We start from the raw sequence: 17,730 nt of genomic DNA, 5'->3' as shown, positions 1-17,730 counted from the left end.
GAAAGAAAAATGTTAACTAATCCTAGTTTATTGTTTAATTAATAGAATGTTGACACATTAATTATTTAATTCTCTCATGAAAAATTTCTTATTAAGAAAACCAAGTTTGTTTTATAATATTACAAAAACATTTGTTTCATATATTTTAAAAAGCAGTTTATTTGTAATAAAACAGATTATTTCAATTCATATACATATAGAACTGTTTGTTTGTAGCATGTAGTTACTAAAACAGTTTGTTTGTAGTGTGTAATTACTAAAACAGTTTGCTTGTTGCATGTAAATACTAAAACAGTTTGTTTGTTGCATGTAATTACTAAAACAGTTTGTAACATGTAAATACTAAAACAGTTTGCTTGTTGCATGTAAATACTAAAGCAGTTTGTTTGTAGCATGTAATTACTAAAACAGGTTTTGTTCCTTAATTGTAAGTATAAACTTTGGTTATTTTTCATCTTGACAATATGTATTGTAACAACGAAATTTTGTCTTACAAACATTAGGAGACAAATGCAGTACATATGAATGCTGGTCCTGGTTCATACCTTGAAGTTACAATACCATGGGTTGTCACTAGTGATGGTTTCACATCTTCCATTAATGGCCAACTACTTCACTTAGATGCTTCCACTAGCTTACAGTACAGGTCTTTAGTGGAATCGGAGACATTGGAGGTGAGTTACTAGAATTATCTATATGTTTCATATAGATAACAACTAGTAGAATGGTCTATCAAATATAAATACATGCTACCAGGTGGTATTACATGTACCAGATGGTTCAGCACTTATAGGAAGATACTACCAGGTGGTATGACATGTACCACATGGTTCAGCACTTATAGGAAGATACTATCAGGTGCTCTAACACTTGTACATTTACACTACTAGATGGTCTGTCATTAAAAGGTACAGTTTGAGAGTCAAAGTTATATATTTACTTTTTTAATTTTTGTATAATAGTCTTTCTTAAAAAGCTACAGTGTTATACGTAAGTCTATGTTTTAAGGGTTTTAACAAACAACATATACATGAGTGTTACAATATTAGTATTTTGCTTTATGTTGAATATAGTGCTTGTATTTTTGTTGCATAACTAAGATATTTTGCTGGTCACAGTTCAACATTGAAATAAAGTATCCCAGGATTTGGAATGGTCACCAAGAGTGGACGTGTAACTTTACTGGATGTAAATCGACTGTTCATCTTATCTACACTCATAAAAACTTTTTTCAAGGTAAGTTAGTGTGGTTAGTTTTGTATGTGGAGACATAGTAATTCTTAGCTTGTGTTAGTGTGGTTAGTTTTGTATGTGGAGACATAGTAATTCTCAGCTTGTGTTAGTGTGGTTAGTTTTCTATGTGGAGACATAGTAATTCTCAGCTTGTGTTAGTGTGGTTAGTTTTGTATGTGGAGACATAGTAATTCTCAGCTTGTGTTAGTGTGGTTAGTTTTGTATGTGGAGACATAGTAATTCTCAGCTTGTGTTAGTGTGGTTAGTTTTGTATGTGGAGACATAGTAATTCTCAGCTTGTGTAGTTTAAGCATGGACCTAAATAGTTTCAAACAAGAGTTGACCAATTTAGCTTGTTGAACAACATCTGATTTTACGTGTTCCAACGTGCTAGGTTATGTACGTTTGTATGAACTTGGTTTGTTTAACGTGAACTTAAATAATGGAAAATATCTGTTGAGCCTGGAACTTGAAAATCTCAGATACCCAATAGCATGTGTACTTTGTACAGCTGTTATCTCTGAAGAGAAGAAATGTGTGTGTTCTTTATAAAGCTGTTATCTATGAAGAGAAGAATTGCATGTGTACTTTATACAGCTGTTATCTATGAAGAGAAGAAATGCATGTGTACTTTATACAGCTGTTATCTATGAAGAGAAGAATTGTGTGTGTTCTTTATACAGCTGCTATCTCTGAAGAGAAGAAATGTGTGTGTACTTTATACAGCTGTTATCTATGAAGAGAAGAAATGTGTGTGTACTTTATACAGCTGTTATCTATGAAGAGAAGAAATGTGTGTGTACTTTATACAGCTGTTATCTATGAAGAGAAGAAATGTGTGTGTACTTTATACAGCTGTTATCTATGAAGAGAAGAAATGCATGTGTACTTTATACAGCTGTTATCTATGAAGAGAAGAAATGTGTGTGTACTTTATACAGCTGTTATCTATGAAGAGAAGAAATGCATGTGTACTTTATACAGCTGTTATCTATGAAGAGAAGAATTGTGTGTGTTCTTTATACAGCTGCTATCTCTGAAGAGAAGAAATGTGTGTGTACTTTATACAGCTGTTATCTATGAAGAGAAGAAATGTGTGTGTACTTTATACAGCTGTTATCTATGAAGAGAAGAAATGTGTGTGTACTTTATACAGCTGTTATCTATGAAGAGAAGAAATGTGTGTGTACTTTATACAGCTGTTATCTATGAAGAGAAGAAATGCATGTGTACTTTATACAACTGTTATCTATGAAGAGAAGAAATGTGTGTGTACTTTATACAGCTGTTATCTATGAAGAGAAGAATTGTGTGTGTTCTTTATACAGCTGTTATCTATGAAGAGAAGAAATGTGTGTGTACTTTATACAGCTGTTATCTCTGAAGAGAAGAAATGTGTGTGTACTTTATACAGCTGTTATCTATGAAGAGAAGAAATGTGTGTGTACTTTATACAGCTGTTATCTATGAAGAGAAGAATTGTGTGTGTTCTTTATACAGCTGCTATCTCTGAAGAGAAGAAATGTGTGTGTACTTTATACAGCTGTTATCTCTGACGAGAAGACATTTGTGTGTACTTTATAAAGCTGTTATCTATGGAGAGAAGAAATGCATATGTACTTTATACAGCTGTTATCTATGAAGAGAAGAAATGCATGTCTACTTTATACAGCTGTTATCTATGAAGAGAAGAAATGTGTGTGTACTTTATACAGCTGTTATCTATGAAGAGAAGAATTGTGTGTGTTCTTTATACAGCTGTTATCTATGAAGAGAAGAAATGCATGTGTACTTTATACAGCTGTTATCTATGAAGAGAAGAATTGTGTGTGTTCTTTATACAGCTGTTATCTCTGAAGAGAAGAAATGTGTGTGTACTTTATACAGCTGTTATCTATGAAGAGAAGAAATGCATGTGTACTTTATACAGCTGTTATCTATGAAGAGAAGAAATGTGTGTGTACTTTATACAGCTGTTATCTATGAAGAGAAGAATTGTGTGTGTTCTTTATACAGCTGCTATCTCTGAAGAGAAGAAATGTGTGTGTACTTTATACAGCTGCTATCTCTGAAGAGAAGAAATGCATGTGTACTTTATACAGCTGTTATCTATGAAGAGAAGAAATGTGTGTGTACTTTATACAGCTGTTATCTATGAAGAGAAGAAATGTGTGTGTACTTTATACAGCTGTTATCTATGAAGAGAAGAAATGCATGTGTACTTTATACAGCTGTTATCTATGAAGAGAAGAAATTTGTGTGTACTTTATACAGCTGTTATCTATGAAGAGAAGAAATGTGTGTGTACTTTATACAGCTGTTATCTATGAAGAGAAGAAATGTGTGTGTACTTTATACAGCTGTTATCTATGAAGAGAAGAAATATGTGTGTACTTTATACAGCTGTTATCTATGAAGAGAAGAAATGTGTGTGTACTTTATACAGCTGTTATCTATGAAGAGAAGAAATGTGTGTGTACTTTATACAGCTGTTATCTATGAAGAGAAGAAATGCAGTGTACTTTATACAGCTGTTATCTATGAAGAGAAGAATTGTGTGTGTTCTTTATACAGCTGTTATCTCTGAAGAGAAGAAATGTGTGTGTACTTTATACAGCTGTTATCTATGAAGAGAAGAAATGCATGTGTACTTTATACAGCTGTTATCTATGAAGAGAAGAAATGTGTGTGTACTTTATACAGCTGTTATCTATGAAGAGAAGAATTGTGTGTTCTTTATACAGCTACTATCTCTGAAGAGAAGAAATGTGTGTGTTCTTTATACAGCTGCTATCTCTGAAGAGAAGAAATGTGTGTGTACTTTATACAGCTGTTATCTATGAAGAGAAGAAATGTGTGTGTACTTTATACAGCTGTTATCTATGAAGAGAAGAAATGTGTGTGTTCTTTATACAGCTGTTATTTATGAAGAGAAGAAATGTGTGTGTACTTTATACAGCTGTTATCTATGAAGAGAAGAAATGTGTGTGTTCTTTATACAGCTGTTATTTATGAAGAGAAGAAATGTGTGTGTACTTTATACAGCTGTTATCTATGAAGAGAAGAAATGCATGTGTACGTTATCAATGAAGAGAAGAAATGTATGTGTACTTTATACAGCTGTTATCTATGAAGAGAAGAAATGTATGTGTACTTTATACAGCTGTTATCTATGAAGAGAAGAAATGCGTGTGTACTTTATACAGCTGTTATCTATGAAGAGAAGAATTGTGTGTGTACTTTATACAGCTGCTATCTCTGAAGAGAAGAAATGTGTGTGTACTTTATACAGCTGTTATCTATGAAGAGAAGAAATCCATGTGTACTTTATACAACTGTTATCTATGAAGAGAAGAAATGCATGTGTACTTTATACAGCTGTTATCTATGAAGAGAAGAAATGCATGTGTACTTTATACAACTGTTATCTATGAAGAGAAGAAATGCATGTGTACTTTATACAGCTGTTATCTATGAAGAGAAGAAATGCATGTGTACTTTATACAGCTGTTATCTATGAAGAGAAGAATTGTGTGTTCTTTATACAGCTACTATCTCTGAAGAGAAGAAATGTGTGTGTTCTTTATACAGCTGCTATCTCTGAAGAGAAGAAATGTGTGTGTACTTTATAGAGCTGTTATCTATGAAGAGAAGAAATGTGTGTGTACTTTATACAGCTGTTATCTATGAAGAGAAGAAATGTGTGTGTTCTTTATACAGCTGTTATCTATGAAGAGAAGAAATGTGTGTGTACTTTATACAGCTGTTATCTATGAAGAGAAGAAATGTGTGTGTTCTTTATACAGCTGTTATTTATGAAGAGAAGAAATGTGTGTGTACTTTATACAGCTGTTATCTATGAAGAGAAGAAATGCATGTGTACGTTATCAATGAAGAGAAGAAATGTGTGTGTACTTTATACAGCTGTTATCTATGAAGAGAAGAAATGTGTGTGTTCTTTATACAGCTGTTATCTATGAAGAGAAGAATTGTGTGTGTACTTTATACAGCTGCTATCTCTGAAGAGAAGAAATGTGTGTGTACTTTATACAGCTGTTATCTATGAAGAGAAGAAATGTGTGTACTTTATACAGCTGTTATCTATGAAGAGAAGAAATGCATGTGTACTTTATACAGCTGTTATCTATGAAGAGAAGAAATGCATGTGTACTTTATACAACTGTTATCTATGAAGAGAAGAAATGCATGTGTACTTTATACAGCTGTTATCTATGAAGAGAAGAAATGCATGTGTACTTTATACAGCTGTTATCTATGAAGAGAAGAATTGTGTGTTCTTTATACAGTTGTTATCTATGAAGAGAAGAAATGTGTGTGTACTTTATACAGCTGTTATCTATGAAGAGAAGAAATGTGTGTGTACTTTATACAGCTGTTATCTATGAAGAGAAGAAATGTGTGTGTACTTTATACAGCTGTTATCTATGAAGAGAAGAAAATGTGTGTGTACTTTATACAGCTGTTATCTATGAAGAGAAGAAATGTGTGTGTACTTTATACAGCTGTTATCTATGAAGAGAAGAAATGTGTGTGTACTTTATACAGCTGTTATCTATGAAGAGAAGAATTGTGTGTGTTCTTTATACAGCTGCTATCTTTGAAGAGAAAGAAATGTGTGTACTTTATACAGCTGTTATCTCTGAAGAGAAGAAATGTGTGTGTACTTTATACAGCTGTTATCTATGAAGAGAAGAATTGTGTGTGTTCTTTATACAGCTGCTATCTCTGAAGAGAAGAAATGCATGTCTACTTTATACAGCTGTTATCTCTGACGAGAAGACATTTGTGTGTACTTTATAAAGCTGTTATCTATGGAGAGAAGAAATGCATATGTACTTTATACAGCTGTTATCTATGAAGAGAAGAAATGCATGTCTACTTTATACAGCTGTTATCAGTGAAGAGAAGAAATGTGTGTGTACTTTATACAGCTGTTATCTATGAAGAGAAGAATTGTGTGTGTTCTTTATACAGCTGTTATCTATGAAGAGAAGAAATGCATGTGTACTTTATACAGCTGTTATCTATGAAGAGAAGAAATGTGTGTGTTCTTTATACAGCTGTTATCTATGAAGAGAAGAAATGTGTGTGTACTTTATACAGCTGTTATCTATGAAGAGAAGAAATGCATGTGTACGTTATCAATGAAGAGAAGAAATGTGTGTGTACTTTATACAGCTGTTATCTATGAAGAGAAGAAATGTGTGTGTTCTTTATACAGCTGTTATCTATGAAGAGAAGAATTGTGTGTGTACTTTATACAGCTGCTATCTCTGAAGAGAAGAAATGTGTGTGTACTTTATACAGCTGTTATCTATGAAGAGAAGAAATGTATGTGTACTTTATACAACTGTTATCTATGAAGAGAAGAAATGCATGTGTACTTTATACAGCTGTTATCTATGAAGAGAAGAAATGTACTTGTGTACTTTATACAACTGTTATCTATGAAGAGAAGAAATGCATGTGTACTTTATACAGCTGTTATCTATGAAGAGAAGAAATGCATGTGTACTTTATACAGCTGTTATCTATGAAGAGAAGAATTGTGTGTTCTTTATACAGTTGCTATCTCTGAAGAGAAGAAATGTGTGTGTACTTTATACAGCTGTTATCTATGAAGAGAAGAAATGTGTGTGTACTTTATACAGCTGTTATCTATGAAGAGAAGAAATGTGTGTGTACTTTATACAGCTGTTATCTATGAAGAGAAGAAATGTGTGTGTACTTTATACAGCTGTTATCTATGAAGAGAAGAAATGTGTGTGTACTTTATACAGCTGTTATCTATGAAGAGAAGAAATGTGTGTGTACTTTATACAGCTGTTATCTATGAAGAGAAGAAATGTGTGTGTTCTTTATACAGCTGTTATCTCTGAAGAGAAGAAATGTGTGTGTACTTTATACAGCTGTTATCTATGAAGAGAAGAATTGTGTGTGTTCTTTATACAGCTGCTATCTCTGAAGAGAAGAAATGCATGTCTACTTTATACAGCTGTTATCTCTGACGAGAAGACATTTGTGTGTACTTTATAAAGCTGTTATCTATGGAGAGAAGAAATGCATATGTACTTTATACAGCTGTTATCTATGAAGAGAAGAAATGCATGTCTACTTTATACAGCTGTTATCAATGAAGAGAAGAAATGTGTGTGTACTTTATACAGCTGTTATCTATGAAGAGAAGAATTGTGTGTGTTCTTTATACAGCTGTTATCTATGAAGAGAAGAAATGCATGTGTACTTTATACAGCTGTTATCTATGAAGAGAAGAATTGTGTGTGTTCTTTATACAGCTGCTATCTCTGAAGAAAAGAAATGTGTGTGTACTTTATACAGCTGTTATCTATGAAGAGAAGAAATGCATGTGTACTTTATACAGCTGTTATCTATGAAGAGAAGAAATGTGTGTGTACTTTATACAGCTGTTATCTATGAAGAGAAGAATTGTGTGTGTTCTTTATACAGCTGCTATCTCTGAAGAGAAGAAATGTGTGTGTACTTTATACAGCTGTTATCTATGAAGAGAAGAAATGTGTGTGTACTTTATACAGCTGTTATCTATGAAGAGAAGAAATGTGTGTGTACTTTATACAGCTGTTATCTATGAAGAGAAGAAATGCACGTGTACTTTATACAACTGTTATCTATGAAGAGAAGAAATGTGCGTGTACTTTATACAGCTGTTATCTATGAAGAGAAGAATTTTGTGTGTTCTTTATACAGCTGCTATCTCTGAAGAGAAGAAATGTGTGTGTACTTTATACAGCTGTTATCTCTGAAGAGAAGAAATGTGTGTGTACTTTATACAGCTGTTATCTATGAAGAGAAGAAATGCATGTGTACTTTATACAACTGTTATCTATGAAGAGAAGAAATGTGTGTGTACTTTATACAGCTGTTATCTATGAAGAGAAGAATTGTGTGTGTTCTTTATACAGCTGTTATCTATGAAGAGAAGAAATGTGTGTACTTTATAGAGCTGTTATCTATGAAGAGAAGAAATGTGTGTATACTTTATACAGCTGTTATCTATGAAGAGAAGAAATGTGTGTGTACTTTATACAGCTGTTATCTATGAAGAGAAGAATTGTGTGTGTTCTTTATACAGCTGTTATCTATGAAGAGAAGAAATGTGTGTGTACTTTATAGAGCTGTTATCTATGAAGAGAAGAAATGTGTGTATACTTTATACAGCTGTTATCTATGAAGAGAAGAAATGTGTGTGTACTTTATACAGCTGTTATCTATGAAGAGAAGAAATGTGTGTGTACTTTATACAGCTGTTATCTATGAAGAGAAGAAATGTGTGTGTACTTTATACAGCTGTTATCTATGAAGAGAAGAAATGTGTGTACTTTATACAGCTGTTATCTCTGAAGAGAAGAAATGTGTGTGTACTTTATACAGCTGTTATCTATGAAGAGAAGAAATGTGTGTGTACTTTATACAGCTGTTATCTATGAAGAGAAGAAATGCATGTCTACTTTATACAGCTGTTATCAATGAAGAGAAGAAATGTGTGTGTACTTTATACAGCTGTTATCTATGAAGAGAAGAATTGTGTGTGTTCTTTATACAGCTGTTATCTATGAAGAGAAGAAATGTGTGTGTACTTTATACAGCTGTTATCTCTGAAGAAAAGAAATGCGTGTGTACTTTATACAGCTGTTATCTATGAAGAGAAGAAATGCATGTGTACTTTATACAGCTGTTATCTATGAAGAGAAGAAATGTGTGTGTACTTTATACAGCTGTTATCTATGAAGAGAAGAATTGTGTGTGTTCTTTATACAGCTGCTATCTCTGAAGAGAAGAAATGTGTGTGTACTTTATACAGCTGTTATCTATGAAGAGAAGAAATGCATGTGTACTTTATACAGCTGTTATCTATGAAGAGAAGAAATGTGTGTGTACTTTATACAGCTGTTATCTCTGAAGAGAAGAAATGTGTGTGTACTTTATACAGCTGTTATCTATGAAGAGAAATGTGTGTGTACTTTATACAGCTGTTATCTATGAAGAGAAGAAATGCATGTGTACTTTATACAACTGTTATCTATGAAGAGAAGAAATTTGTGTGTACTTTATACAGCTGTTATCTATGAAGAGAAGAAATGTGTGTGTACTTTATACAGCTGTTATCTATGAAGAGAAGAAATGTGTGTGTACTTTATACAGCTGTTATCTATGAAGAGAAGAAATGTGTGTGTACTTTATACAGCTGTTATCTATGAAGAGAAGAAATGTGTGTGTACTTTATACAGCTGTTATCTATGAAGAGAAGAAATGTGTGTACTTTATACAGCTGTTATCTATGAAGAGAAGAAATGTGTGTGTACTTTATACAGCTGTTATCTATGAAGAGAAGAAATGTGTGTGTACTTTATACAGCTGTTATCTATGAAGAGAAGAATTGTGTGTGTTCTTTATACAGCTGCTATCTCTGAAGAGAAGAAATGTGTGTGTACTTTATACAGCTGTTATCTATGAAGAGAAGAAATGCATGTGTACTTTATACAGCTGTTATCTATGAAGAGAAGAAATGTGTGTGTACTTTATACAGCTGTTATCTATGAAGAGAAGAATTGTGTGTTCTTTATACAGCTACTATCTCTGAAGTGAAGAAATGTGTGTGTACTTTATAGAGCTGTTATCTATGAAGAGAAGAAATGTGTGTGTACTTTATAGAGCTGTTATCTATGAAGAGAAGAAATGTGTGTGTACTTTATACAGCTGTTATCTATGAAGAGAAGAAATGTGTGTGTTCTTTATACAGCTGTTATTTATGAAGAGAAGAAATGTGTGTGTACTTTATACAGCTGTTATCTATGAAGAGAAGAAATGTGTGTGTTCTTTATACAGCTGTTATTTATGAAGAGAAGAAATGTGTGTGTACTTTATACAGCTGTTATCTATGAAGAGAAGAAATGCATGTGTACATTATCAATGAAGAGAAGAAATGCATGTGTACGTTATCAATGAAGAGAAGAAATGCGTGTGTACTTTATACAGCTGTTATCTATGAAGAGAAGAAATGCGTGTGTACTTTATACAGCTGTTATCTATGAAGAGAAGAATTGTGTGTGTACTTTATACAGCTGTTATCTATGAAGAGAAGAATTGTGTGTGTTCTTTATACAGCTGCTATCTTTGAAGAGAAGAAATGTGTGTGTACTTTATAGAGCTGTTATCTATGAAGAGAAGAAATGTGTGTATACTTTATACAGCTGTTATCTATGAAGAGAAGAAATGTGTGTGTACTTTATACAGCTGTTATCTATGAAGAGAAGAAATGCACGTGTACTTTATACAACTGTTATCTATGAAGAGAAGAAATGTGCGTGTACTTTATACAGCTGTTATCTATGAAGAGAAGAAATGTGTGTGTACTTTATACAGCTGTTATCTATGAAGAGAAGAAATGTGTGTGTACTTTATACAGCTGTTATCTCTGAAGAGAAGAAATGTGTGTGTACTTTATACAGCTGTTATCTATGAAGAGAAGAATTGTGTGTGTTCTTTATACAGCTGCTATCTCTGAAGAGAAGAAATGTGTGTGTACTTTATACAGCTGTTATCTCTGACGAGAAGACATTTGTGTGTACTTTATAAAGCTGTTATCTATGGAGAGAAGAAATGCATATGTACTTTATACAGCTGTTATCTATGAAGAGAAGAAATGCATGTCTACTTTATACAGCTGTTATCAATGAAGAGAAGAAATGTATGTGTACTTTATACAGCTGTTATCTATGAAGAGAAGAATTGTGTGTGTTCTTTATACAGCTGTTATCTATGAAGAGAAGAAATGCATGTGTACTTTATACAGCTGTTATCTATGAAGAGAAGAATTGTGTGTGTTCTTTATACAGCTGCTATCTCTGAAGAAAAGAAATGTGTGTACTTTATACAGCTGTTATCTATGAAGAGAAGAAATGCATGTGTACTTTATACAGCTGTTATCTATGAAGAGAAGAAATGTGTGTGTACTTTATACAGCTGTTATCTATGAAGAGAAGAATTGTGTGTGTTCTTTATACAGCTGCTATCTCTGAAGAGAAGAAATGTGTGTGTACTTTATACAGCTGCTATCTCTGAAGAGAAGAAATGCATGTGTACTTTATACAGCTGTTATCTATGAAGAGAAGAAATGTGTGTGTACTTTATACAGCTGTTATCTATGAAGAGAAGAAATGTGTGTGTACTTTATACAGCTGTTATCTATGAAGAGAAGAAATGCATGTGTACTTTATACAACTGTTATCTATGAAGAGAAGAAATTTGTGTGTACTTTATACAGCTGTTATCTATGAAGAGAAGAAATGTGTGTGTACTTTATACAGCTGTTATCTATGAAGAGAAGAAATGTGTGTGTACTTTATACAACTGTTATCTATGAAGAGAAGAAATGTGTGTGTACTTTATACAGCTGTTATCTATGAAGAGAAGAAATGTGTGTGTACTTTATACAGCTGTTATCTATGAAGAGAAGAAATGCGTGTGTACTTTATACAACTGTTATCTATGAAGAGAAGAAATGTGTGTGTACTTTATACAACTGTTATCTATGAAGAGAAGAAATGCGTGTGTACTTTATACAGCTGTTATCTATGAAGAGAAGAATTGTGTGTGTTCTTTATACAGCTGCTATCTCTGAAGAGAAGAAATGTGTGTGTACTTTATACAGCTGTTATCTATGAAGAGAAGAAATGCATGTGTACTTTATACAGCTGTTATCTATGAAGAGAAGAAATGTGTGTGTACTTTATACAGCTGTTATCTATGAAGAGAAGAATTGTGTGTTCTTTATACAGCTACTATCTCTGAAGAGAAGAAATGTGTGTGTTCTTTATACAGCTGCTATCTCTGAAGAGAAGAAATGTGTGTGTACTTTATACAGCTGTTATCTATGAAGAGAAGAAATGTGTGTGTACTTTATACAGCTGTTATCTATGAAGAGAAGAAATGTGTGTGTTCTTTATACAGCTGTTATTTATGAAGAGAAGAAATGTGTGTGTACTTTATACAGCTGTTATCTATGAAGAGAAGAAATGTGTGTGTTCTTTATACAGCTGTTATTTATGAAGAGAAGAAATGTGTGTGTACTTTATACAGCTGTTATCTATGAAGAGAAGAAATGCATGTGTACGTTATCAATGAAGAGAAGAAATGCATGTGTACGTTATCAATGAAGAGAAGAAATGCGTGTGTACTTTATACAGCTGTTATCTATGAAGAGAAGAAATGCGTGTGTACTTTATACAGCTGTTATCTATGAAGAGAAGAATTGTGTGTGTACTTTATACAGCTGCTATCTCTGAAGAGAAGAAATGTGTGTGTACTTTATACAGCTGCTATCTCTGAAGAGAAGAAATGTGTGTGTACTTTATACAGCTGTTATCTATGAAGAGAAGAAATCCATGTGTACTTTATACAGCTGTTATCTATGAAGAGAAGAAATGCATGTGTACTTTATACAGCTGTTATCTATGAAGAGAAGAAATGCATGTGTACTTTATACAGCTGTTATCTATGAAGAGAAGAAATGCATGTGTACTTTATACAACTGTTATCTATGAAGAGAAGAAATGCATGTGTACTTTATACAGTTGCTATCTCTGAAGAGAAGAGATGTGTGTGTACTTTATACAGCTGTTATCTATGAAGAGAAGAAATGTGTGTGTACTTTATACAGCTGTTATCTATGAAGAGAACAAATGTGTGTGTACTTTATACAGCTGTTATCTATGAAGAGAAGAAATGTGTGTGTACTTTATACAGCTGTTATCTATGAAGAGAAGAAATGTGTGTGTACTTTATACAGCTGTTATCTATGAAGAGAAGAATTGTGTGTGTTCTTTATACAGCTGCTATCTTTGAAGAGAAGAAACGTGTGTGTACTTTATACAGCTGTTATCTCTGAAGAGAAGAAATGTGTGTGTACTTTATACAGCTGTTATCTATGAAGAGAAGAATTGTGTGTGTTCTTTATACAGCTGCTATCTCTGAAGAGAAGAAATGCATGTCTACTTTATACAGCTGTTATCTCTGACGAGAAGACATTTGTGTGTACTTTATAAAGCTGTTATCTATGGAGAGAAGAAATGCATATGTACTTTATACAGCTGTTATCTATGAAGAGAAGAAATGCATGTCTACTTTATACAGCTGTTATCAGTGAAGAGAAGAAATGTGTGTGTACTTTATACAGCTGTTATCTATGAAGAGAAGAATTGTGTGTGTTCTTTATACAGCTGTTATCTATGAAGAGAAGAAATGCATGTGTACTTTATACAGCTGTTATCTATGAAGAGAAGAATTGTGTGTGTTCTTTATACAGCTGTTATCTATGAAGAGAAGAAACGCATGTGTACTTTATACAGCTGTTATCTATGAAGAGAAGAATTGTGTGTGTTCTTTATACAGCTGCTATCTCTGAAGAAAAGAAATGTGTGTACTTTATACAGCTGTTATCTATGAAGAGAAGAAATGCATGTGTACTTTATACAGCTGTTATCTATGAAGAGAAGAAATGTGTGTGTACTTTATACAGCTGTTATCTATGAAGAGAAGAATTGTGTGTGTTCTTTATACAGCTGCTATCTCTGAAGAGAAGAAATGTGTGTGTACTTTATACAGCTGCTATCTCTGAAGAGAAGAAATGCATGTGTACTTTATACAGCTGTTATCTATGAAGAGAAGAAATGTGTGTGTACTTTATACAGCTGTTATCTATGAAGAGAAGAATTGTGTGTTCTTTATACAGCTACTATCTCTGAAGAGAAGAAATGTGTGTGTTCTTTATACAGCTGCTATCTCTGAAGAGAAGAAATGTGTGTGTACTTTATAGAGCTGTTATCTATGAAGAGAAGAAATGTGTGTGTACTTTATACAGCTGTTATCTATGAAGAGAAGAAATGTGTGTGTTCTTTATACAGCTGTTATCTATGAAGAGAAGAAATGTGTGTGTACTTTATACAGCTGTTATCTATGAAGAGAAGAAATGTGTGTGTTCTTTATACAGCTGTTATTTATGAAGAGAAGAAATGTGTGTGTACTTTATACAGCTGTTATCTATGAAGAGAAGAAATGCATGTGTACGTTATCAATGAAGAGAAGAAATGCGTGTGTACTTTATACAGCTGTTATCTATGAAGAGAAGAAATGCGTGTGTACTTTATACAGCTGTTATCTATGAAGAGAAGAATTGTGTGTGTACTTTATACAGCTGCTATCTCTGAAGAGAAGAAATGTGTGTGTACTTTATACAGCTGTTATCTATGAAGAGAAGAAATCCATGTGTACTTTATACAGCTGTTATCTATGAAGAGAAGAAATCCATGTGTACTTTATACAGCTGTTATCTATGAAGAGAAGAAATGCATGTGTACTTTATACAGCTGTTATCTATGAAGAGAAGAAATGCATGTGTACTTTATACAACTGTTATCTATGAAGAGAAGAAATGCATGTGTACTTTATACAGTTGCTATCTCTGAAGAGAAGAAATGTGTGTGTACTTTATACAGCTGTTATCTATGAAGAGAAGAAATGTGTGTGTACTTTATACAGCTGTTATCTATGAAGAGAAGAAATGTGTGTGTACTTTATACAGCTGTTATCTATGAAGAGAAGAAATGTGTGTGTACTTTATACAGCTGTTATCTATGAAGAGAAGAAATGTGTGTGTACTTTATACAGCTGTTATCTCTGAAGAGAAGAAATGTGTGTGTACTTTATACAGCTGTTATCTATGAAGAGAAGAATTGTGTGTGTTCTTTATACAGCTGCTATCTCTGAAGAGAAGAAATGCATGTCTACTTTATACAGCTGTTATCTCTGACGAGAAGACATTTGTGTGTACTTTATAAAGCTGTTATCTATGGAGAGAAGAAATGCATATGTACTTTATACAGCTGTTATCTATGAAGAGAAGAAATGCATGTCTACTTTATACAGCTGTTATCAGTGAAGAGAAGAAATGTGTGTGTACTTTATACAGCTGTTATCTATGAAGAGAAGAATTGTGTGTGTTCTTTATACAGCTGTTATCTATGAAGAGAAGAAATGCATGTGTACTTTATACAGCTGTTATCTATGAAGAGAAGAATTGTGTGTGTTCTTTATACAGCTGCTATCTCTGAAGAAAAGAAATGTGTGTGTACTTTATACAGCTGTTATCTATGAGGAGAAGAAATGCATGTGTACTTTATACAGCTGTTATCTATGAAGAGAAGAAATGTGTGTGTACTTTATACAGCTGTTATCTATGAAGAGAAGAAATGCACGTGTACTTTATACAACTGTTATCTATGAAGAGAAGAAATGTAATTGTGTACTTTATACAGCTGTTATCTATGAAGAGAAGAAATGTGTGTGTTCTTTATACAGCTGTTATCTATGAAGAGAAGAATTGCATGTGTTCTTTATACAGCTGTTATCTATGAAGAGAAGAAATGCATGTGTACTTTATACAGCTGTTATCTATGAAGAGAAGAATTGTGTGTGTTTTTTATACAGCTGCTATCTCTGAAGAGAAGAAATGTGTGTGTACTTTATACAGCTGTTATCTATGAAGAGAAGAAATGTGTGTGTACTTTATACAGCTGTTATCTATGAAGAGAAGAAATGTGTGTGTACTTTATACAGCTGTTATCTATGAAGAGAAAGAAATGTGTGTGTACTTTATACAGCTGTTATCTATGAAGAGAAGAAATGCATGTGTACTTTATACAGCTGTTATCTATGAAGAGAAGAAATGTGTGTGTACTTTATACAGCTGTTATCTATGAAGAGAAGAATTGTGTGTGTTCTTTATACAGCTGTTATTTATGAAGAGAAGAAATGTGTGTGTACTTTATACAGCTGTTATTTATGAAGAGAAGAAATGTGTGTGTACTTTATACAGCTGTTATCTCTGAAGAGAAGAAATGTGTGTGTACTTTATACAGCTGTTATCTATGAAGAGAAGAATTGTGTGTGTTCTTTATACAGCTGCTATCTCTGAAGAGAAGAAATGCATGTCTACTTTATACAGCTGTTATCTCTGACGAGAAGACATTTGTGTGTACTTTATAAAGCTGTTATCTATGGAGAGAAGAAATGCATATGTACTTTATACAGCTGTTATCTATGAAGAGAAGAAATGCATGTCTACTTTATACAGCTGTTATCAATGAAGAGAAGAAATGTGTGTGTACTTTATACAGCTGTTATCAATGAAGAGAAGAAATGCATGTCTACTTTATACAACTGTTATTTCTGTAACATACACTTAAAGATTAATGTTTGTGATGATATCCAGTTTCTTGTTATGAATTTCAAAATGTGATCATGTTAGTATTGATGTGTTTACACAATTCCAGACTTTCTATTGCTGCTGACCTCTTATATCTGCATCTAACACTGATGTAACAATAGTCCTTTTGTTAAATATTCTTCATGAAGTTTTTTAAATAATTGCATTAACAAATAAGGTAAACACTTATTCTGAGATTGGTTTCTGTGGAAATTTGCAGTTGACAAAGTAAGAGCTGTTTCTGAAATGTGCATACAGTACTGATTTCACATGCTTTCATCTTCACAGCACTTCTCGAGGATTGGTCTAACAAGTCAGTTCCTGACCTCTACCATTTTGTTCCTTACACTTGCCATATTAACTTACTGATTAAGGAGTTTGAACTAATCACTGTTGTAAATGAACACAACTGGATAGATTGTTCATCCCAGCATCAAGAAAATGGTAATGTTTATATTTTATATTCATGCTAGTTTACTCTGTTGTTGTGTTATATTTAAAGTAGTTTACTTTGTTGTTGTTATATTTAAAGTAGTTTACTCTGTTGTTGTTATATTTAAAGTAGTTTACTCTGTTGTTGTGTTATATTTAAAGTAGTTTACTCTGTTGTTGTTATATTTAAAGTAGTTTATTCTGTTGTTGTTATATTTAAAGTAGTTTACTCTGTTTTTGTTATATTTAAAGTAGTTTACTCTGTTGTTGTTATATTTAAAGTAGTTTACTCTGTTGTTATATTTGAAGTAGTTTACTCTGCTGTTGTTATATTTAAAGTAGTTTACTCTGTTGTTATATTTGAAGTAGTTTACTCTGTTGTTATATTTGAAGTAGTTTACTCTGTTGTTGTTATATATAAAGTAGTTTACTCTGTTGTTGTTATATATAAAGTAGTTTACTCTGTTGTTATATTTGAAGTAGTTTACTCTGTTGTTGTTATATATAAAGTAGTTTACTCTGTTGTTGTTATATATAAAGTAGTTTACTCTGTTTTTGTTATATTTAAAGTAGTTTACTCTGTTGTTGTTATATATAAAGTAGTTTACTCTGTTGTTATATTTAAAGTAGTTTACTCTGTTGTTGTTATATTTAAAGTAGTTTACTCTGTTGTTGTTATATTTGAAGTAGTTTACTCTGTTGTTGTTATATTTGAAGTACTTTACTCTGTTGTTGTTATATTT

The 17,730-nt window shown here is 32.5% G+C and overlaps 1 protein-coding gene across 1 annotated transcript in view; it reads left to right on the top strand.

Moving 5' to 3' along the window:
* Positions 1-17,730, top strand: part of LOC143245650 (bridge-like lipid transfer protein family member 1) — a 252,531-nt gene that overhangs the window by 21,309 nt on the left and 213,492 nt on the right. Inside the window, 3 exon segments of the mRNA XM_076491999.1 lie at positions 499-674; positions 1,119-1,236; positions 16,844-16,999. Coding sequence (XP_076348114.1) covers positions 499-674; positions 1,119-1,236; positions 16,844-16,999 — 450 coding nt within the window.

Source organism: Tachypleus tridentatus, chromosome 2 (assembly GCF_004210375.1).
Source record: "Tachypleus tridentatus isolate NWPU-2018 chromosome 2, ASM421037v1, whole genome shotgun sequence".
Classification (NCBI taxonomy): domain Eukaryota; kingdom Metazoa; phylum Arthropoda; class Merostomata; order Xiphosura; family Limulidae; genus Tachypleus; species Tachypleus tridentatus.
Note: the sequence above shows the minus strand (reverse complement) of the source record. Positions and strands in the feature narration are given on the sequence as shown.